Below are 23533 nucleotides of genomic sequence, written 5' to 3'. Positions count from 1 at the left end.
TTATCAAGTCCATTTGGTTTATGTCACCTGGATGCTACTTGTCCTTTGAGATCCTGAAGAACCAGTAAAAGCATAATTTGCTTGTTTGCTTTGTTTTTTTGTTTTTTGTTTTTTTACAAAATGCTTCTTCGCTGAGGCTTACAATTAGTTAAATAAAGGAGGACATTTAATAAGTCAAGTATTGTTGTTAATGATGTCATTTACCCAAGACCAGGTTACTTTTTCCCTTTCATTTTGATGTGTAAAACCTTAGAACGGAACCATGGAATACCTTCTGTTTATATAACTTTGACATATTAGTGTCAAAAACAGATATGGAAATATTTCTATCCAAACCCAGATCACAGTTCTACAGATGGAAAGTAAACCCACTCCAGTTTCCATAAGAACAAAATAAATATGTGACATGCAGATCGGAAAAATGTGATCACAGATTTAAGTAAATGACTAAAAACAAGACGTGTACAGCAAGGTTGTAAACTCAAGTTACGCAATGAAGAACAACTGAAGTCTGATAATATGAGGAGGAACACTGATCCACGCTGAATGTGTTCCTGAGTGTTTGTGTGCAAAGAGCTCATCGCTGTCTGTTCAGAATGTTCTGACTTGTAGTAGAGCAAGTTTCCAAGAACAAGAAAAGTTGCAGAAAGTCCCAATGTTTGGAGCCAAGTGTTAATGCTTACTCTTTGACTCAACATGACGCTGACTGGAGGGGGTGAAACCAAATCCTGCTCAAGATACACTACTCATCATCACTGCATGGGATGAATACAATCTTGTGGTAAATTTACTGAAACTGAAAAGCCAGCTAAAGAAAAGTGAATAAATAAATCAGAAGATAAAGTATTTTGATATGAAAACCATACTTTAAAGGTGGATTTTGTAACATTGATTTTAAAAATTAATCTCCACAAGGGGGCAGAGGTTTACAAGATGCAGCAGAACCAGCACCAAGATGAAGGTAACTGTGGGGGCAGTGTTAAGCAGCATAGCTGACGTGCGACCAGTTAAGGGAACAAGGAAGAAGAAGAAGCTGTGACATATTTAATGGCCACACAGCCCACCTCCGTGCACTGCACTGCCTCTGTTTTAGCTCTTTCTTTCAATTAACATTATCATGATCTACTCCACTGTTGCCATGTTTGCTATTGTCTGAAGCTAATGTTCAGAGTTTGGAGGTGAACTCTGAACTCTGCCCAGCCCTCTGGTCGATGTATTGCCTAAAAACCATGACAACATAAAGGACGCACTGAAGTTATGTTCAAAATGGACATACTTATTTATCCACTCTAAGTATAAATGGGCCTTTCCAGATAGGATTTAGAGCTTGCAATCTGGGCAGAGCTTGGAATAGAACTGCTGCTCATCCACACCAATAAGAGTCAACTGAGGTGCATGTGATTAGGATGCCTCCTGGTCACATTCTTCTGGATGCTTTTCAGGCATGTCAAACTGAGAGAAGAGTCCTGGGCAGACCCAAAACCAGCTGGAGGGATTAATATCCCTTCTGACCTGGGAATGCCTCAGTATTCCCTTGGAACGTATTATTTGGGAGATGAATGTCTGGGTTTCTTTCCTGAACCTTTTGCCTCCGTTACCTAACCCTGGTTGAGAAGAAGAAAACAGACAGAAAAGCAGATTTTAGTCTTACTGCTTAACTTTGCAGACCATACACAATAACACAGCTACAATCGAAGTATACAAGATATGATTAGCTTTTTTTGTCTTTTTTTTGTTTGTTTGTTTTTTTGTTTGTTTTAGCTCAAACATGGCAGAAAAAATATTGACATTGTAGTCCTTTTCACACTTGGATTTTGCAAAAAGATGTCCCTGTTAACCCTGCTGCTCTTCCTCTTCGATAATTTAGACATCAAACAGAGGAACATCAGCACTACATCAGTGTGTGCTTACATGCAGAAAGACATTATCATGGCGTCACCTGAAGAAGATTATAGTGAAACAACAAGCTGAATCCACAACATTAATAATGTAAGCTTTATATTCACCGGTCCACAAGAAAAGTAATAAGTCTGCATCAGATTTTAGTTCCCTACAGCCAAAAGGCTGTCTCTAGTGAAGAAAAAACACCAGCATTTACTCTTTACTCTCTTTTTTTGTATATTTGCTGACGAACATGTTTTCTTTGTGGGAGTGGGTGGAGGCTAAATTAATGTTTGCTTGTCAAGGGCTTCCATCATTCTTGTAATTACTGTGTTTTTTTTTCCCACAAACTTCTACTCTTCTCTGTGCTCTGTTAGCTGGTTTGTCATGGCAGCAAAGACTACCACTTTATTCTTTTATATAACAAAATAAATATTCCTTGTTCAGATTGTGTTGATAGCTGTCTATTTTTTTTTTTTTTTTTTATTTACAATATTTTTCAATCGCCTTTAAAAACTGAAAAATTGATAGTCAGTGTTAAACATGCCTGGCATTTGTAACACGTCAAATCATGTCAAATGTCCGCAAATTATAATGATTTTTGACTGTGGAGAGATCCCCTGCTTTTACACACATGCTTGCACTAGAGATACTCCAACCTTCTTCCCACTGTGAAGTACTGAAGTGTACAAAACGCAGTCACGTTGAATTATAAATAGATTTTATTCTATAGAGTGGCTCTGCCACTTGTGATGCACTTTTCAGTAATTGGGCAGTCTGGAAACCTGAGCATTGGGCTGAAACACAGTCCGATAGTAGAGGGAGGACAGAATTTTCTGCTTTATTTTCTGCTGATATCTGGCATAAAATGTGTGGCTGTCAGGTTATTTAATTCAAAATGAAATCCAAATGAATTAAAGTTTTTTGGTTATCTTCCATAAAATTTATCAAATGAGAACTTCCCTTAAAAAGGGGGCTTCATGAGTAAGCTGAATGCCATACAGTTGTCAAAAAGGATTGTGAATTAGAAGTGGTTGGTGCTGGAGATGCGGCCCTCCATCTATAGGAGGTGCATCCCCCATCTACTTGAGATGCATCCCTCCATCTATAGGACATGCATTCCTTCATCTACAGGAGATGCATCCCTCCATCTACTGCAGATGCATCCCTCCATCTACAGGAGGTGCATCCCTCCATCTACAAGAGGTGCATCCCTCCATCTACTGGAGGTGCATCCCTCCATCTCCAATCCCCTTTGATGGAGAGATGCAGCAAAACATAAACATGCTCTTGGAAAAGCACTGTCTCTGAAGTTAAATTGAAGCCCAAGTTTCAACGTTTTGCTTAGAATTATATATTGAGTTGGGCAACTTTTTTCTCTGATGGATGGGTGGATGGATGGATGGATGGATGGATGGATGGATGGATGGATGGATGGATGGATGGATGGATGGATGGATGGTAGATGGATGGATGGATGGATAGAGGAGTTCTGATCCCCCATACTTGCCCTCCACCATTATCTTCTGTACGATGGGGTCAGTGGGCATTAAACAGTCATGCTGCTCCTCTGCTCGGTCAGCCGAGTCAATTGCAGACACATGAGAGAGATTTCTTTTGGGGTCCTTCCATAACCCCAGACCACACAATTTGAGGGATTAGTCAAAGGGTGTGTCAGCACCTTTTGACAAATGAGCATTGCTTAACTTGGGACAAGATTGTATTTGTTTACTCTTGCATGTCAGAGAAGTGGAACTGTAGAACTTACCACTGCCCTTCTCAGAAAGTACCTTCAGTGAACAAGTAACAATATTATGATAAATAATGTGAAGCTGTATTTCTCTCAGTGGTGCCTTTAAATTTGGGGAGTGACCTTGTTGATATGTCTTGTTTAAGTGTACAGAATTGTGCCCCTGAGGTAAATGAATAAGTTTCAGTAGATCTTAAGATAAAACAACAGTCCAAACAGAGCAGGAACAAATTATTCACTATCCCACGGCCACAATCCAAACAAAGGGGTGAATGCAGTCTGGAAAGCAGAAGGAAGTAAGATTTAAAATGAATATTTTAGACTTTCTGTTGTAATCCAAGAATGTGGGGAGTTGTTTTGTCTTTGTGCTGGATTTAACACAGTTTGGGAGGTTCTCTTTAAGCCAGTTTATCAGTCTGCTGATATGCAGCCTACAAAGAACTTTCATATTTTGTATGGATTATATGAATGATGTTAAGCAGGACTTAACAGGAGTCCTTCTTCAGTCCTGGCTCTAGAGTGGTTATTCTGTGTTATGTCAGCTCAGCTGTCATAAGTCCTCTCATGTTTTGCTTCAGCAGGAGCTCCTAATATATTCCCTTTCCCCTGAACTTTTCTCATATGTTTGGACTAAAAAAAGAGCATGTGTATCTTCTGAAGTCATGAGTGCATGTGTTTACTACTGCAGTCTCTATCACTAAAAAGGAGCTGATCAGGTTCACCATATTTCATCTTACCGCAACACATGGAGATTTCATCTCACTTCAGTTTTTAATAAATGAAATCAGAGAGCACTTTCAATCTTTATGCAAATTAAACTTTAGCTAGATTGTTTTGCCATTCACACATAAGTACAACTGTAAACTGCATGCCATGTGTCTGGTTGACTGCTATGAGACATTAAAAATACCTCAGAGAGCCAATCACTGACAGTTTCCAAATATTCAAAACCATAAAGTCATTCCACTTCATTTTACACACTTCACAAACAGAAGCATTAGGAGCTGACTGTTTGGTGGAGTTTAACGTCTTAATGTACAAACTTTATGTTTCTTTGTATCATCACATCTTCACAGAAGCTCTCTAGGACCTTTACAGTTTCTACGGATCTAGCTATCATTTATGTTCATGTCAGAAACATACCAGTGTATTTAATATCATATCATGAAATTAGACTTAAAATCAAATGGTCAAATGTCTTCCTCCACAGTGTAGAACTGACTGTTTTATATCTTATCCTGCTCCATATCAATTGGCACAATGCAAAACCTTCATAACATCATCGTGAACACTCCCTACACACATAAAACACTGTTCACATACCTGTGTCTGCTGTCTGTCTGTGTAGAGATCAGGCTAATATTGACTTGATGTACAGTAATTCCTGGATAAAAATAAAATCTATGTGTCTTTCATGGGCTTGATATTATCTACTGTTTCAGCTGTGCTCATAAAGTGACCTCAGATGGTCTAATGTGAGCTCTGAGGACTTCTCCTCTCCAAAAATGGTTGGTTAAAGCAATATAGTTTGTTCCCAGATTATAAACATTTTAAAACAAATGCTAATTCAGAATATGCTGTAATATTCTAAAATCCTATATTTGCTCTGGTCAGGATTCACACTCCTGAATCCCTATGTAACATACTACAGTTTTATGTAACACATGCTTGTTTTGCAAGTTCATCTTGCAAAATATGCAGAGAGTAATGTAGAGTTTAGAGCAGAAATCAAAACAGGAGCTCTATAGAAGCCTTTTTACCATGCCATACCTGTTAAAACAGAGAATTCTGTCAGCATCAGCCAGGCCCTTGGCCACAGGGCTCACAAAAGCTAGTTATTAAAATGACAGGTGGCATCCCTTTTTACACTTCCTTTGAGGTGTAGACTTTACCCACTATTATGTGAAGAAAGCGTGTGGAAGAGGAGGAGGAAATGCTTTACGAGAATGTTGCACAATGTACATTTTCAGAGAGCACCTCTCCACTATCGACTGTTCACAGGTGAAAAACAGGATTTAAACGAAAAACACTTCACCTGATCAGCTGCTGGTGAAATGCTGCGATGAGGTCTCACTCAGAAATGACTACTCTGTAATGCCTGTGTGATATGTATGAAACAATTAATTTAATGTCTTTTAAGCGATATTCAGAATTACTCAAAAAAAGTTAACACAATCGTTTTATTTTTAGATTGACAAATTAAATCCACCCACCAAAAGATTTCATAGACTGTTGTACTCCTTTGAGCAAGAATGCAGCTCTTCCCCTTATTTCATGTCCATATGTTAAACTCTTCATTCAATATGAAAAGATCCATGACTCAAAAATATATGTATATGCTTTAGGATTTAATTTAACATATTTCATTGGCTTGCAGTCGTACCTGGCAGTTTTTGAACCCAGCAAACATTTTTCTATTTTTTATTCAGATTCTCACAAAATCCTAAAAGCAGAGTAAAAGAACCCAATTAAACAAACAGAGAGAAATATATTTCATTCGGCTACTTAATTATTGGGGAAATTGGGGGTGATTTGCTTAATGTGGTTTTCTTTATTCATTTCCACAACCTTGTGGAACAGAAACAGGTTCACAAACTTTACTGTCATATGTAACAGGAAGCTGCTGCTGGTCACTGTTTGAGTATAACAGCAGCAGAAGTTGGGAACCAGTAGTTAGTTAGGAGTGTTTTCTTTTTCTCTATGTAAAGACACCTGGAGTCAGTAGCTGACACCTGCATTGAAAATGTAACTTTAGTTATGTAAGCTAGACAGTGGGGGTAGGGATGAGGGATTGTGTGTGTGCATAATATCTGTATTTCTCACTTAACCTGCAGTAATTTGTACTTTATTTTGAGATCCCAGACGTTTCTATGACTTTCACATTTAGCTGTAAATACCAAACAGAGCACCTTGACCTCAGTAAGAGACATCTGTCAAATAATCTTGGTTTAAAAGGTGAGGCATTTCGCTTCATGACAAACCACTTTAAGTTTGCATCTTTGAAGCTCTGTACTCCTTGGAAACAGAAAAGACTTCCTTGAAAAATTAGAAGCTGTGGAATGACTGTCAGTAAGAAAGGCTTTTAAAAACTAGTTGACCCAGAAGAAACTCTTTAGAAACCCCTTGAGCAAGAGTCGTTAGAGGCAGACGGCTGCCAGAACTGAGAGTGAGTGATTGACTCACAGACAGTCCCAAGCTGTGATGATAAGGAAGTCAGCATCACCCTTTTCACCATTCCCAAACATGAGGCGTCTCATTGACTCACTAACTTATCTGAAGTCTCATAATGAGTCCCCTCACTGAAGAGTTTAGATTACTTTCATTAAACATCCTCTCTTTGGCCTCAAGTACTAACTGGAAAATAGACGTTTGCTCAAATATTACCCCACCATTTAATCACCTGATGATACCCTTCTGATCTGAGTGATCTGTTAATGTCTTTCTTTAGTTGCTTTGAATCTTGAACTGTCTGTGCTGTGGTGGGAGTTACCACAGTCAGTAAGCTAACAGAGTCCTATGGCAGATATCCCAGCAATTACACACATAAAGAGAACATCTGCTGTTTTGCATTACGATACATGAAGATTTCTAAATCAACACCACATTGGTAGATGTCCCTGAGTAGCATCAACAAGGACAAAATGTGCCTCAAAGACTTTCATTTGTCAATTTACCAAAAATTTTAAAAGAATAGAAAGAAAAGCATCGTTTCTATGGCCTAAAAGCAAATAGAGGATGTTTACATGTATACACTTCCAAACACTAACTGTAGCATTAGTGATATTAGTGTTATTATTACAAATATCAGTAAAACTAGTCTTAGTTACTTTTTGGTCAACATGTAACTGTATGTTTGATTCTTTAAAGTAGACCATAACATAAAATCAATACATTTTTACAAACAGCAGCTGAAAAAAGGACTCATCCAACCAAAGAACACATGTCCACTTTGTTTCTGTCCATCTGAGATGATCTTTTGCCTCATAGGTGTTTATCTGCAGAGTTGATGTACATTTTTTTTCTTGTGTAATTGTAATGAAGGGTGCATAGCTTTACTGCCGAAAATTCTGTCCTATTCTATATATATATATATATATATATATATATATATATATATATATATAGTTTTTTATAGTTTTTTGTAAGTCATTTTGATTAAATACAAGATCATGATTTTATCAAACAGTATCAACTTGGGCATTAGTGCACGATTTCATCACACAATAATGTGCTGCTGCAGTGTCCTCTGTATTCATCATACAGCAGTGCCGTTAAAGAGATTACGGTGTGGTTTCTAAACAATAAACAGCAAAGAAAGAAACATAAATACAAATGAGCATATTCAGCCTTATTATAATTAAATTACAGCACTGTCATCTACATAAGCTGCATCAACGCTCCAATTGCGGTGTATAACATGAATAATGCTCCCTCAAATTGCCACTAGATGGTTCTCTAACATAAGAAATGACTCCGCTCTGTGCCGTAACAGCTAACCAGTAGGGTCGTCTCTATGATTAATTAACTTAAAAAACATGTGGAGTTACACTTTACTGCTCCATAGCAATAAAATATTTGAAGGCACATTAAGCATTGGCAATGCTGCTACATATGAAATACAAGCAGAAATTAGTGAACATGTGGCTAATTATAATGTTTCAGACAAATTGGTAACCAACAACTTGAACCCAGACATATAACTATTTAACAATATAAAACAAATACAATATGAAAGGACTAGGAATAGCTTACATTCGTGTGACGCACACCAGTATAAAAAAACAGGGATGAACACCGTTAGCTCACTAGCACTTGGAGTCTCGCTGCTAAGAAGTGAGTCACACTAAAAATAGTGGCAGCTGTCCACAGTGTCCCTGTGGACAAATGAAGTTCTGTCTGAATAACAGGGACTTTTCTGTGGTAACAAAGGTTCAGGGTACATTTCTGGATATTTGAAGAAAAAAAGTTTTACAAGATACTTCTGCGTATGTTGATTGTGGTGCATGACAGTATTTCATGACAGTTCTGGCTGAGAGCTCTAAGCCCATGCAACAGTAACTTCTGTCTTTGCCTATTACACACTGAGATTTACTCCGTCTCCATGAATACTTACACAGTAGTATGTACTGTAGATGTTTAATGACATTTTTTTTCCAACCACCTATGATTTTTAGACAGTTTGTCTTACTTGAAAAAAGTAACTCTTTTTGCTGGATGCTCCTTTTATACCCAATCCTGACACCCTTACCTGTCTCCAACTTATTTGTTGTAATAGAATTATCTAGAATGATGTAACTTGTACATCCTATAAGCTTTTTTGTCTGCAAACTATTTCGAGTGCCTTTAGCTGGCATTAAATTTTAGATTTGTCTACATTTCCTAAAAACACTAAATATAATTTCCTTCACACAAAGTTCAAATTCATTTACAAAAAACAGACTTCATTTTTTTCTTTTTTTATGTGTGGTTTGTTACTACCTGTTAAACAAATCAAATTTAGGACACATATAAAATATTTAAATAACTGGCTACATCATCTGTGTTTTCAGTGACAAAAGTAAGTCAACAAATTCATCCATTATGAGTGCACAATCTTTACTGATGCTTGTTTGAATACAGCTGCTCTGATTTTGAAATATATGGGGCCACCTTCAATGCAGCATGTTTTTTTTCTCTTTTGGTTGCCAGTGAAGTCTCTGAGCATTAGACAGAAGGTGGGAGGCTTCCAGTATCAGCCCATGATCTCACGAGAAAGGAAATGTGATGGGCTACATTTTCCCAACTTCCAGCCTAAGAAGTCTTTCTCACTAGCAAGTACAAAGAAAGTATGTTTATACACTACCATTGCGTGAACATATATGTGAGTATTCTTGTTCCCATGTGCACCCCAGAACCCTACAACACCTTTTACACACAATAACATCCTGCAGCTTCACAAAGATTGAATTTGTTAAGCAATTCTTTAATTCCAAATATTGACTGTACTTGTTTTTCTACCAAAAGGCACTTAATAAATGCTATGACTAGAATGTTAAACACAGCCTGACTTGAGGAAAGATGTTTTGCATTAGGACAAATAATAGCAGACGAATCAGGTGAGAAAGCACTTATTCCTCAGTCAACAGGCCAAAATGTCGTTATGGTTTGTCTTGTAGTGGAGGAGAGGATGCATCTGCAAGCTCACAGGTGGGAGGCAGGCAAGAAAAAATTGGATTTTTTTTTTCGAACCAAATCAAACCTTTAGTCCCTGCCCAGGCAGAGTGTAGAAATCAGTCAGATCAGTTTTAAATCAGTTTAATGAAAGACGAATAGTAATTTTCTGGGGTACCTTCGTTTGTCTCCGTCTCCGATGCTGATCATGATGCTAAGGTTTCTGAATACAAACTCAATGCATCTCACAGCGAGTGAAGCGCTTCTACTCTTCTATTGCTGTATTTTATTGGTCAACTCACAAGTGTCACAAGGAGAACATATTTTGTTGGGCTATATTTCATGTTAGATGGAGTTATGATGACATGTGGAAATACTTCATGGATGCTGGCAATTTTGTCCTGCTTTTTTTCTCTCTAAAGTCAAACATTAAAGGAATATTTGCACTGTGGTTTTATAAGTCATGCAGCAAAGTGTTAATCTTAGTCTCGTCAAGGAAATTGGCTTTGAAGCAAAGAGTATTTTCCAGGATCAAAAGATGCTGAGAAAACACACCTCCATACATTTTAATATAAGTCAGGGGTCTCAAATGATTTATTGAAAGCACGCAATTTCAAATAGTTAAAGATGTCAAACAGTTCAAGTCGTCACATATATGGCACTCTTAGTATCAATGTCTAAATAATTTATTTAAAGAAAGATGCTTTGCAAAGAGGGTCAGCAAAAATGCTAATCTGTACTCTTCAAATCAAACTTTAAAACAAAACTTACATTTAATTCTCAGTGAAAACATCAGTTAAATCTAATTAAATTTTAAGTGAAGTAATTAACCTTTGATAGAAGTAGGTAAACAGCTTTTCAAAGCTGGGCAAAGTAGAACGTTTAGGAGAAGAAAATTCAGAAACTCATCCATGAACACAACAGCATTTTTATGACTCTGGCAGTGAGAAGCTAATTATAAAACCTTTCAATCTTTGCAGATGGCCTGAAGAAAAGGGGATTCCCATAAATTCCCCTACACCAGTCAGGAAATCAGAGTTTGAAGCAACAGCAGTGTGAAGTTCAGCAGCTACTTTCAGCTCCATGTGAAATGAGCAGAAACTAAACCACAGTCACTAACAAACAAGCTGATTCTACTGTAAGATGACACAAGTCTCAGCTGGGTCTCATTTGTTGGAAAAAGAAAGGGAATAAGGGACAGAATAAAGCTCCACTGCCAATCCTAAACACTCTACAGAATATATTCAAAAAATCTTATATCAAATCAGTTTAATCCATCAGTTTATAATTCAAGTTTGAGCCTTTAAACTCATAATTCAGGTGTAAATCACAAACATATTGACTAACATAGTTCCAACCAGCTTCCGCAAAAAGCATGTTCAGTATTTCCAACAAAATCTGAATGAATAAATGTGTCAAGGAAAAGAAGTAACAGTAAGAGAGTATGTGTTTGTTTTGCCTGTAGAAAATATTCTTAATATTAATAGAGTTGGATGCTATTTGTAATGTTTGCATTTGGTTCCAAGAGCCCATAATGCAAAGCTGATATCTGACTGTGGGATTCATCAGCGCATACTAGTACCACTCTTGTTTTCCTGCTCTTTACCCCCGTTAGGTATTAAACAAATATGCACACATTTTCCTTATTTCCATCATTAGAGCAAAGCAAGTCACAAAAGGGAGGAGTTCATTATGAATGTCAATGAAATGAAGTCAGTGAAGTCTTTTATTTGCTGCTTTAGTGTGTAAAGGGCTTTTACAAACATACCACATCCATCAACTGAATCACTTCCATCCATTTGTGTGTATAGCTCATGCTGATCACATATGAGGACTGTCTTTTTCTGTGTCTTTAACCAGGCTCTGCAGCAAAGATTTCTGAAAGGCCTCATCACATGACTCAGGGATCAGTAACTCCAGGAGGAGGTCGCAGATGCAGAAGATCAGATGCCTGCAGATAACCACACAAGCAAGGCGATGGCATCGAGAGACTAGCACCGACTCTTAATATAGATTCTCATATACATAATATACAGGAAGGAAATAATCAGATGTAGCATAAATACAATATTGAAATCCATTACAAAGGAAAAAAATTACTTTTCTGTTTAGTGCACTATAAATATGAAAAATAGACCATTACATAGCTCCTGGTTGTATATTGTAAACATAACAGTTTAATTCAATGCTGTTGCCTCACTTGTTTATCTGATGGTCCTGAAAAGACTCCAACATGGTCTCCAAGCTCAACCTGTACTTCTCACTGCCCAGCATGTCAGTAATGAGCTCTGCTCAGGCACAGAAAGCAGAAAACACGTTCAGAATCAGATCAGAACAGCTAAAATCTTCAGTAACCCAACAGCTACAACATACCAGGGAGAAGCTGCATTAGACAGTCCAAACATTGTTCTTTAGTCTCCTGTCTTTCTGCAGCACTCCGCTCGGGCTGTGGTTGAGAAGGCAGTGTACCACCGGGCCACACAGCTTCCTGCAGAACTTGTAGGTAAATCACCCAGCAGGGGGCACTGGTTAGGTGGGCAACGCCTACATCCAACCATCTGGGACAGAAGACAAAGGTTAATTACAATAGTGCTTCTAAATATAAGCTTTTTTTTCTTCTTTTTTTTTTTTTTTTTTTTTTTTTAGCAAAGCTGTTATTTTGTAAATGTGGCAAACAATTTAAATAAATGCATAGACATGAGCTTGACCAAGCACATGAACCTCAAGCACAACATAAACTTCCAGAGTCATGCATCAAATCCAAGGAGTGAGGCCAGAAAATGAGAGCAGGAAACTAGAGATTAGAAAAGTTTAAGACTGTAGAACATCTGTAAACCTGGTAAAATATAAATATTAAATGTTCAAAGAAAAAAATTACACATTTTGAAAGTTGATCTGAGAGAAAATCATGCGGCATTCATGCAAAACTATTGCAGTAACAGCTGCTGGTGCAGGAAAAGCATCCTACATATGCATTTTCATTTTAATTAATTAATAAATAAATAATTAAATGTAACAGTATCTTCTGCTAGAAAAATGTCTCTGTAGTCACCTATTACGATGTGCACGCCACACACATTTCACCTAACTTGTAACTATTGTTTCACTGCTTTGTCCCACCCTCAGTAGGGTTTAAAAGGATGTCATGAGTTATTTACATGTTAACTGTAAAGTATGTATAGTCAGAAAACACAAGGGAAACTGAGAAAGACATCTACCTCTCAATGAAGGTACCAAAGAGAAGTCTGATGGTCTTCTGTATGTTCTCTGTGCACAGCCAACTCCACTGATCCTTCATCAGCAGACACAAGATGTTTAAAGCAACATCTGCCACCGCTGTGTCTGCATCGCACACACAAATCCCCACAGAATATAAGGTCATTTCAAGACAAGAACTGGGAATCTTTGTGACTAATTGTTTTGCTAAACATCATAGGTGGAAAGTCATTACAAGGACTGAAGCAAACGATGGAGGTTTGCTGCACCCAAGTGGTGATGTGAAGTCACTGCATGCTGCTTCTACAGGGCGGAAGTACACACTTCTGTACATATGCTATGAGTGAGCCAACATTATGTCAACCTGTCCCATGACTTTTCCCTGACATCCTCTTGTCTTTGGCTTGTGGCCCACAGCTCTGCTTGGCTGTTTCTGTCGAGTTCAGCCCATACAGAAGTCTCTCCTGCTCTCTGACAAAGCTTTCCAGGCCAGACAGTGGCATGCCGTTAAGGATCTGAACATATTAAACAAATTATTTGGAAAGGAAATGTTCACTTTGTTTTATGACTGTTTTCAACACACATTTATCAGGAAGGTGAACACAATGTGATAACTTACAGCACTCCCTTCACTGAAGCAGTATGTCACTTTGGGATGTAGGTCAAGTAAATTGACAGAGGGGGATATTTTGCTTGGGAACAACCTCCTAAAGCACAAAGCATGAAATGCTTCAGAAAATCAAAACTCGTGTAACTTGGTAAAAATAGAATGTATTTAAGTCCTATATTTTTTATACCACATGCAAACTGCAATGCCCGATTACAAGTGGACTCAAGATTTTGTGAACCCCAAAAGTAAGTTGATTGAGTTCTCACCTGTACTTCCTGCTGTCCATTATTCTTCCATCAGTGTCTCCTTCCATGTCCTCTGTTGGACTGAGGAGTTCAGGATGAGGGAAAGCTGTCCTCAAAGTGTCTAATGCATTTTCCATCATCTTTAGTGACAAGTTTGAGAAAACATGACACACAAACAGCAAATGCTTTCACTCTGAGCCCAGTAGAATTCCTGAAAATATGCTCACATCTCTGCTGCATTTGCATTGAGGTAAACCTCAATGTGTTTACATGGACAATTAGGAAAGAGGTGTGATTATTCTGCAGCTCTGCATTAGTCTTCCTGAAGTATTTAACTCTCAGAATGAGAAAATAAAGTATATTTCACAAAACATATTTGATGACTTTGCATTTCTTTGACTTACCTTGTCTATTCTTGATTTGCTGACCGGTTTTCTCCCAAAATATGTGCAAACATCGCTGTCGATAGCTAGGAACTCCTGCATGTCTTCACTATTGGCTGTTTCAGGAATGCTGCATAATTGCTAGCAAAAGAAGAAGAAAAAAATCCCATTATAAGATCATGTCAATATTCCAAACCAATTAAAGTGATAAATCTGATGCCTACTTTAAGAAAGGCATCTAACTGGCTTTTTCGGACTTCGACTTTGTCACTGTCTGGACTGCCAAAGGGAAGATCAGGAAACATCTTTTTGGGGCCTCTAACATCTGAAATGAACAGTGACTAATGATAAATTTGTCTTGGACTTTTGTGATCTATTACACTAGGATCAGTTCTTACTTTTGATTAATTTCTTGACATCCGGTTTTTCCTCTAAACGTGTCTGCAGGTTGAGGAACTCACTGTATCTGCGACTGACAGAGTGAGAGACTGCAGGTTGCAGAATGTCACCGTTACCACCATCAGCCACTGTCTCAAACTGAAAAACAGAGGCAGGCATGTAACAGGATAATCATTCATACATATTCAAACGTCAGATGGAAGTAGGGCGTGGTGTTACCTTTATAGTGTAGAGAGTATAGGGATGTGTACCCGTGCTGCGCTGCTCCTTTGCATTGACAGTTCCAGAAATCTGCACTTTCTGGACGTTAACAGGTGAAGCTGGGTTGTTTGAGGCTTCAAAGTTGTATGAGGTTAGACACAGCTTCCTTCGAGGGCAAGATGGGGATTTTTCTTGGGTTATGCCTGCTGGCCATTGGGACTCCTCAGGAAGCACCACCTTTGGTCCAAGATTTCTCAAAGGAGCAAAACAACCTAAGGCTTCGTCATCCTTAACAGATAGTAAGTTGCAGAAGTTAGTAGGAGGACCACAGTCACAAAAACTTCCTGTCCGGTCATCTTCTAAGTCTGACTGAATAAGTGAGTCCATTGAAACTATTTTGGACACAGATAAGTGGGAATAGAGGCCAGATGGGAGTAAACAGCAGTTCCCCTTGTATGATGTGTGTAAACCAGCGTGGCAGCTGGGTATTTTCTCAGCAGACATCAGGCTGAACCTGCTGCACTGGGAAGAGTCTGTTCCTGAGATTGCACTCTGGCTCTGTGGATCATCAACATCAGAGGTGCTTTTGCTGCTGAGACCGGCTTGATCGCATGAAGACAATGACTTACAGGTGGTCCAGGACTCCTGCAGGGTCTCACATTTGTAAAGTGCTTCTGCTGAGATATCATCCACATTAATTTCCTGTGGTTCTCTGGATTTGGTGAATATATCTACAATCGTCTGGTTGAGCCAGTCTGGGTCAGATACTCTGCTAATGAGCGGTAATAACACATTACAGGTGATGAGCTCTGTGACCATGTAACCTCCAGTCCTGGTTTCCATCTGAGGGTATGGGACAAGGACATGTAATACAAGGTTTATTAAAGCTCTGGAGTAGTTGAGCTCAGCAGTTTCACTCCTCATAGCTGGATGAGGGGACTCTACTTCACTGTAGAGCTGCCACAGGCTAATGCGTTCCTTCTGTGTTGATTGTATCTGTCTTACGGTCATGTAGCTCTGCAGGTGACAGCCATATAGCTCTAGCAACCGTTGCACCAGTGCTTTTCTATCTACTTGTTGCGCTCGCTCTTTCAGCTCCATCACGGATTCCAGCATTGAATGACGCACTGCACGCTCAAACTCTCCCTCAACGTCAGGCAGCAGAGTGCGATACCAAGAGGACACAAAGTCACGCACTGCTTTGTGGACAGCACTGTGGATCTCATGGTTCAACCTCCACTCATGCTCAGGTGAATACAGAGGTGGTTTCACTTTACCTAGAGGCAAAAAGTGTTCCAAGTGGAGAAGGCTGTTAGCATCCAGTGCGGCCCGGGACCCAAGCCAACCACCGAGAACCACCAAGAGGCTGGTGAAGATGCAGAGGAGCCAAACGTTCACCAAGAGATGAAAGAGGACAAGCCATGCCAGCAGAGCTCCAAGTCCCAACATCCTTCGCTGCCCCAATAACTCTACTAAAGTCCAGTTTATAGAGCTCTGTGACGGAGGCATTACAGACAGATGATAGAATATGTCCTGTTGGAAAAATAAAATATACATTACATCCTGTTAAAGGCAAGCCATATGAATAAGAAACTGGTGGTTGCAATTTTTTTGCTTTTGTTTTTAGCCAAGGTGAAAACATGAAGTCAGACTAATCACTCATTTAAAAAGATGATGTTTCATTTAGGTAACCAACTAAGTGATGAATCACTGTGAGCAGAACTTGTTATTTTATAGTGTATAGTTGAAAAAAGTACAGATCTCCCAGGAGTAGCTGTCATGTTTGAGGCAGCACATGTTCTAAAATATCAGTGAGTCTTTCTGCATTAATGCTGCCATCACAGAAATGTAAATTAGCTTTGTCAGGAGCACTAGGAGAACGCAATACCATCACAGAACCTGGCTTTTGGACTTTGCTGATAACAGTCTGGATGGTCCACTGCATCCACTCAGTGCATCAATTTCTTTCTTTTTTATGCATCCATTTCTTCAAAAGCTCTCTGTAATTCTGATTAAGCTGACCACAATATGTGTTTCCACTGTGTGATGGTCCATCACAGATGCATCTGAGTCCAGAAAAGTTTATGCAGTAAAATTTAAAGTAGCTTCTCTGAAGGTTATTTTTTATTGCAGTGCTTGGCAAAGGTATTATCCATGTGCTTATGCCAGCAGAATGAAGTTCTTGATACAGAGCTGTCTAAGGAATTTGAGATCACAGATGGTAATGTAAGACTTGTTCTCTTACCCTTTACACATTAAATTTAATTCAGTGTATTTGATCTCTACTTTAGGAGAACTATGGAATTTCCCTCTTTCTTTTCAAACAGTTCAGTGATTTTCTTACATATTTATTTACAGACTGAACATCCTCTGTTATTCTTCTGCTGCTTAGAAACAGCCTTTAAATGCTGTTTTTGCTTTTTTATGTTGTTTGTTTGTTTTGTTTTTTGTTTGTTTGGTTGGTTTTTTTTAAATGTAGCCTATTTTATATTTATGTTAGCTTTTTGGGAATTTACCACCAGCCTGGAATGCCAAAGTGGATGTAAGTTATGAAACTGAAATAAAGCTGTAGAAGAAATGTGTTCATACATATATGAAATATGTGCTCATCTATGTTAAATAGAATTAAAAGACAATGTAAAAATAATTCCATTTGATTTTAAGTTGCATTTTCAATACTAAAACCTATACTGCCATGCATAAAATTATTGTCATGTAGAGCTTTCATATAGTTTAAATTACTTTGAGAGCAACACAGAAAAAATTATAATAATGTTTATGTCATAAATCCATTATTATGCTTAGAGTAGTCTATTAGGTGTAATGTTGCAACAACTCAGGACATTATTCACTGTTAATAGAGGTTTATAGGAGCTGGAATGTTACTATCTGGGCCCCATTAGAGAGCTACCTGCTAGAAAACATTTGGCTTCACCATTTCTTGTTTCATGCAAAAAATGCTCAGTAAATTTAAGCCTTATGGCATTATTACAGCAAGGATTCTTGCCAATGAAGCCTAGCTTAACATAGACTACACAACAACAACCAGATAAACAGGGTAATCTCTAACAACAAGCAGCTAACATAGAGTTTATGTTAATTGCTGTTACAATCTCAGAAAGATGTCAAGAGAATAAAAAGTCCCTGAAAGTTCAATAGAGAATATTAGCATGAATCCTACCTTGCAGTGTCCTCCTCCACCGGAAAACACTTTAATCCTTTAGCAAAGATTATCAGGATAAACACATGCAGTCCATATGGACGGTGAGCTGCTTTGAGGTGTCACTTGACCGGTTAGTTCATACAGAGGCTGAACACAGATCTGCAGCACAGATCTCTGCAGACAGAAACAAACTTCAGTCCAAAATCAGGACATGCTGGGTGACAAAAATTACATCATAAGAAGGACGTTACCCAGGTAGCAGACAGGTCTGGGCCAGATCTGGTATCGCGCCGGCACTTCTGGCCAACTGCTGGCATGGCAAGTGGTATGTCAACCGGATCTGGGCCAGGTCTGGCAATGATGGCTCTGTTTATACCATGGCATGCCATATGTGGCCCAAATATGATTTGGTATATGTGGCCCAGATCTGTCCATGCCATATGTGGGCCAGTTGTCGTTAAGCTCATGTTGCCCGTATCAGTCTCTTAACATGTGTTAAACACAAACAAATAGTTAAGTCTTACTTTTAAAATGTATTTCTATGTGTCTCACTCACCACTACCCCACTCCTAATTCAATTTTATTTTTTAGTATATAGCAAGTGCATTCAAACTCATAAACACATGCTCCACATGCTCCAATACTTAGTATTAATACCGACAGAAAACTTTTTTTTCCCCTTCGAATAGAATGGATTAAAACAGAGGGTCCTTATCTTACCCATTACTAAATTACACAACAACTTTGCGTTTGTTTGTTGAGAAATTAAATCTATCACTATTTTGCAGACTGCCTGCTAATGCCTCCCTGACAATAAACTAATAAAACCAACAGAATGACCATTCACCCAGGTAGCAAAATTGGTCTGGCCCGGTTCTGGCCCACACAATACACTTAAACCTGGCCCACATACCCCAAAGAATGACGGCCCTTTGCTGGCCCAGATCTGGTTTGCCAAAGGTGGCCTACACATGGGCCAGCCTGAGGCCAGATGCAGACACAGTGGTGGCCCAGTACTGGCCCAGAACAGTTTCCACACTGGCATCGGATGTCAGCCTAATGGTGGCCCTGTACTGGCCCAGAACAGTTTCCACACTGGCACCAGATGTCAGCCTAATGAATACCTTAATAAAACTGTGCAACATTCAGCCTAGATTTAAAATACTTCAACAACGGTGATACAATCATACAAATAACATTTATTTTGATTTGAATAACTTGTTCAAAATAACAATATATAATAAATAACAATATAAAAATCAAATAATAAAATAAACAAATAAAACAAACCAACCAACCATTATTACCCATCTCTCAACACGTGACCTATTTCCTATGCTCTGATTGGGTCAAGATACTTCCTATTGTTAAACGCGCATTTGTCAACCGCCAATACAGAAGAAGAAGAAGAAGAAGAACAAAGAAGAAGAAGAAGCGCGAGTAGCACCGGATGTGTTGCATTGAGCCGAGAGAGACAAACAAAGTCAAGGTGAGTTTACGGTTTTATTTATTTAATGTGTACAGTATATTTATTGTTAAAAAACATACTTCGTATTTTAAAGTGCATTCCATTTGAACGGGGAGGCGGGAATTTCCCACTTTGCTAGGGACGTCACCCACTCAGGGTAACGTATTTGGTGGAAGCTTAAGTGAGTGAGCGTGCTATTGCTCTTTCGTATTTTGGGTTGTCCATGGGTTATAGTTAGTGTCTATACTGGAGGCTACGTAGCTATTGTAAGTTTGTTTGTGTTTTCCCCCCCGCATCGTCATAAATATATACATGTGGATGTCCGCTCTGACGCTGTTGTCCGGAACAATGCGTTGAAGCGGCCGCCATCTTGGGCCGGGGTAAGCCGCGTCTATTACTGCATTAGTCAACAGAGGCAGTCTATCAACGATTAAAATCACAATAACTTGCTGAACTTTCAACCGATTTTCAGTCGGTTTGGTTTATTGGAAATGTCACACGCATTTATATAATATAACAGATTATTTTTCATTATTTTTTTTATTTTGAGGTTGCCTCATTTTTTCCCCTTTACTCATTTTGTAGTATGGACTTGAGTCTGCTAATAAACTTTACTTACTTTGTAGGGCTGTGCAGGCCAGTGTAAAGACAAAGAACGTGTAAGGTACAGTACAATCACTTATCATGATTGCAAGTCATTAAAATGGGTACAGGCATCTGTAATCTATTGCAGTGGTTCCCAAATTGGGGTCAGTGATACAGTATTGGGTTTGCCATGTCATTGCAGCTCAGTGCCTAGTGCACCAAAGATCCTTCATGTGTTTGGCCCAGATCCCAGAGGGAATGATTCTGAGGATGAAGCTGTCTTACCAACAAGAAAACAGTAAACTATTATTATTATTTTTAATTTAATAAGCTGTTTAAATTTGAGGAATGTCTGGAAAGCTTTGCTCTTTTCTTTTTTGTATACAAGATGGACTGTTTAATGCAGATGTACTCGGTTACACTTTAACCCCAAAATGTGCAAAGGTGCCGCAAATTATCTTTTCTTGTGGGGGTGAGGGTGTGCTCAGCGCTGTGTGCGTTGACGTGTCTGTGTGTGTCAGGACGCATCAGGGCAAAACTCAGCGATACAGAGAGCAGAGGAGAATTGCGCGCTCTCTCCAATATAAAGGTTGGGGGGGGGGCACTGACATTTATAGTCAGGCATCTCATGGGCCATGAAACAATCACTGGTCTACCTCTTGAATAGGTCTAATGCATCAGAAATATTTATTTCTAATTCCTGAAGAACCTATTCCAATTAGATAAACACCAACAAAGGAAGGGCATCCTTGCAATCCAAACACCCCCCAAAAAGTAAATAAAATCTAATGCTGATCATGCTACTCTTGCAGAGTGCACCATACTGGAGCTGGGCCAGAGAGGCCATGCGTCCCGTAGCCTGCACCAGGGAAGGATTTCATCGACTGACCTGCACCAGAGAAAGACTGTTTCCTCTGAGCCACATCAGTTGATAAGAAGACCACAAACCAGTCTTCATATATGTGAGTATTATATTTTATTCATAGGCTGTGCTCTGCTGTTGGCTTGAACACATTTTTATGAGACCTGTTGTTTATTTACTTATCCACAATTCTTTTTTCTTCCTAGCACACCTAGGCCTACCACATCCAAGGCTGAACCAAATCTGCTACCATTAGCTGATCGCCAGTCTGTCCAAAACATGGAGGAGCGGCTCAGAAATAGTGCTGACCTCAAAAACCATCTGGTAAGAATGTCATGTCAAACTATCCTTGTGAACTGGAAAACCAAAAATAATTTCTGTATTCAGCCTTATACCCATAAGCCACCCCTTGGCAAAGCAAATTTGTTTGGCACAACAAAGCAGCCAGACTATCATTCTGCTGCCATGATGCTGGGCAGGACAGGTTAAAATAAAAGAATCTCATGTTAGTTAACCTTCTGGAGAAAAGTTATACAATGACAAACCATGTTCTTGATTAAATAGGCTTTAAATAACATTGCTGGGACATACAGTATAAAATTGAGAAACTATTTAGTATATGGGGGAAAAGGGAATCATAATTACACTGATAAATTTAACAGTTTCACGGCACCACAGGCACACTATTATCAAAGTAGTTGAAACCATAGGAAGACTGACTTCACTCTGCATCCTCATCCTTTATTTTACTTTACAAATTATTACTGTTGTGCTTTCATTGCATAAATTATGCTGGTCAGACTATCAGACCAGTTCAGATTTGCTGCTGATATTTTCAAACATGTTTAAAAGAATTAGGGCATATTGTACTGCTGATAAACTAACAAAGAAATATCAATTCACAGAGAACTGCACTGGCTCTTAAAGGAGGGGGAGACGTTAAAGAGTGTAAAGAGTGTCATGGGTGCAACCTTAACACTCTCTCGCCAAGAATGTCAACATGCGCGGTATAAATGGCAAGATTGGCTTCCAGCACCTGCAAATAAAGGATGTTGTAATTGGTAAGTTTGTCTTAACAAACACTGACTCCCTCAGAGACCATGCATTTTTTTATTTATTTGTTATGGCTAGATTTAAACTGTAGGTCTGGATGCACAGCTCTGAATTTTTTCTCTCTTCTTTTTTTAGAAGTCCACGGTGGGAATGATGGACTCACGGACAGCGCTGCTTCATTTGGACTTCTGTGCCCTTTGTTAATTTTTTACTAAGACTTTAACCTCCCTGATTTTATTTGTTTTCCTTTTGTTATCCTTAAGCTCACATTCTTTTAATGTATTTCAATTATTGATCTTATAATTTTATTGGATTGAAAGCATAAAATTTTTTTCCATCCCCACTTAATGTTGTTTCCCTCTGTTGTTCGCTCTCCAACAGTGTCACATATTATTTGATTTTTATATTGTTATTTATTATATATTTTAAACAAGTTATTCAAATCAAAATAAATGTTATTTGTATAATTGTATCACCGTTGTTGTAGTATTTTTAATCTAGGCTGAATATTGCATTTTGATTAAGGTATTCATTAGGCTGACACCTGGTGCCAGTGTGGAAACTGTTCTGGGCCAGTACAGGGCCACCATTAGGCTGACATCCGGTGCCAGTGTGGAAACTGTTCTGGGCCAGTACAGGGCCACCATTAGGCTGACATCCGGTGCCAGTGTGGAAACTGTTCTGGGCCAGTACAGGGCCACCATTAGGCTGACATCCGGTGCCAGTGTGGAAACTGTTCTGGGCCAGTACAGGGCCACCATTAGGCTGACATCCGATGCCAGTGTGGAAACTGTTCTGGGCCAGTACTGGGCCACCACTGTGTCTGCATCTGGCCTCAGGCTGGCCCATGTGTGGGCCACCCTTGGCAAACCAGATCTGGGCCAGCAAAGGGCCGTCATTCTTTGGGGTATGTGGGCCAGGTTTAAGTGTATTGTGTGGGCCAGAACCGGGCCAGACTAATTTTGCTACCTGGGTAGTTGGAATTTGACATTGATATGAAGGTACAAGTGACCGACAGAGGTCTCTGGAAGATGAGTACATTTATTGTTTGTATGTTGCACATGTGATGTTTATTTAAGCAAAATCTAAATACGCTATAGTTTTAAATCCAAAATATTCTATTCATTAATGTTTTTTTGTTGATACTAAATAAAAGATAATATTACAGTAATTCGTGTTTTCTTTAATGTAATGAGTTGGAAAAATAAACAAACAGAATACAAGCTAAAGCCGTACCTGTTACTCTGCTCTCCAGAGCCTGGCATCTACTACTACGTCACCTGGTAAAATTACATACTGATGCCACACAAAATGAACCCATTAAAATGCAGCAATAAGCCATTAGTACACATATTTATACTTAGAGTTTCAATCATTAAAAACAAAAATGTGCTCATTTTGACTCTTGGAATTGCATACAATTTTTTATATTACATGGGAAAATAATTTTCACATTATTATCATTCTCATGAAAAATGATGGTTTATTTTTTAAAGGGATCTGTATCAAATAAAATATCTTTAAGTCATGGGAAGGTCATGTAAACACTGCACAATGACGTATGACT

At 38.7% G+C, this 23533-nt stretch overlaps 1 protein-coding gene and 1 long non-coding RNA gene across 9 annotated transcripts; one reads left to right on the top strand and one right to left on the bottom strand.

The window, feature by feature from the left end:
• Positions 1 to 307: 307 nt before the first annotated feature.
• snx19a (sorting nexin 19a) lies at positions 308 to 23375 on the bottom strand. Of its 6 annotated transcripts, none has more exons than XM_042009029.1 (13): positions 23203 to 23375; positions 18017 to 18172; positions 14854 to 16368; positions 14634 to 14772; positions 14460 to 14560; positions 14257 to 14376; positions 13874 to 13992; positions 13617 to 13704; positions 13362 to 13512; positions 13000 to 13123; positions 12155 to 12339; positions 11982 to 12069; positions 10372 to 11732 (listed from the first exon to the last, which is right to left on the bottom strand). In XM_042009029.1, the coding sequence occupies exons 3-13, from the start codon at positions 16342 to 16344 to the stop codon at positions 11603 to 11605; spliced, it is 2736 nt and encodes a 911-aa protein (XP_041864963.1). In that variant the 5' UTR covers positions 16345 to 16368; positions 18017 to 18172; positions 23203 to 23375; the 3' UTR covers positions 10372 to 11602. The 6 variants fall into 6 exon arrangements, 4 of the variants coding, with proteins under 4 accessions (XP_041864963.1, XP_041864962.1, XP_041864961.1 ...); XM_042009028.1 differs by lacking the exon at positions 23203 to 23375 and adding an exon at positions 18250 to 18943; XR_006013008.1 differs by lacking the exons at positions 18017 to 18172; positions 23203 to 23375 and adding an exon at positions 308 to 1604 and having other exon boundaries at positions 11550 to 11732; positions 14854 to 16478.
• LOC121654757 lies at positions 19395 to 22622 on the top strand. Of its 3 annotated transcripts, none has more exons than XR_006013012.1 (7): positions 19395 to 19487; positions 20093 to 20130; positions 20254 to 20349; positions 20864 to 21013; positions 21120 to 21237; positions 21819 to 21974; positions 22102 to 22622. It is a non-coding gene; the product is annotated as an uncharacterized LOC121654757 (long non-coding RNA). The 3 variants fall into 3 exon arrangements; XR_006013011.1 differs by having other exon boundaries at positions 19420 to 19846; XR_006013010.1 differs by having other exon boundaries at positions 19421 to 20130.
• Positions 23376 to 23533: the final 158 nt, after the last annotated feature.

The sequence above is a fragment of the Melanotaenia boesemani genome, chromosome 15 (assembly GCF_017639745.1).
Source record: "Melanotaenia boesemani isolate fMelBoe1 chromosome 15, fMelBoe1.pri, whole genome shotgun sequence".
Lineage (NCBI taxonomy): Eukaryota > Metazoa > Chordata > Actinopteri > Atheriniformes > Melanotaeniidae > Melanotaenia > Melanotaenia boesemani.
Note: the sequence above shows the minus strand (reverse complement) of the source record. Positions and strands in the feature narration are given on the sequence as shown.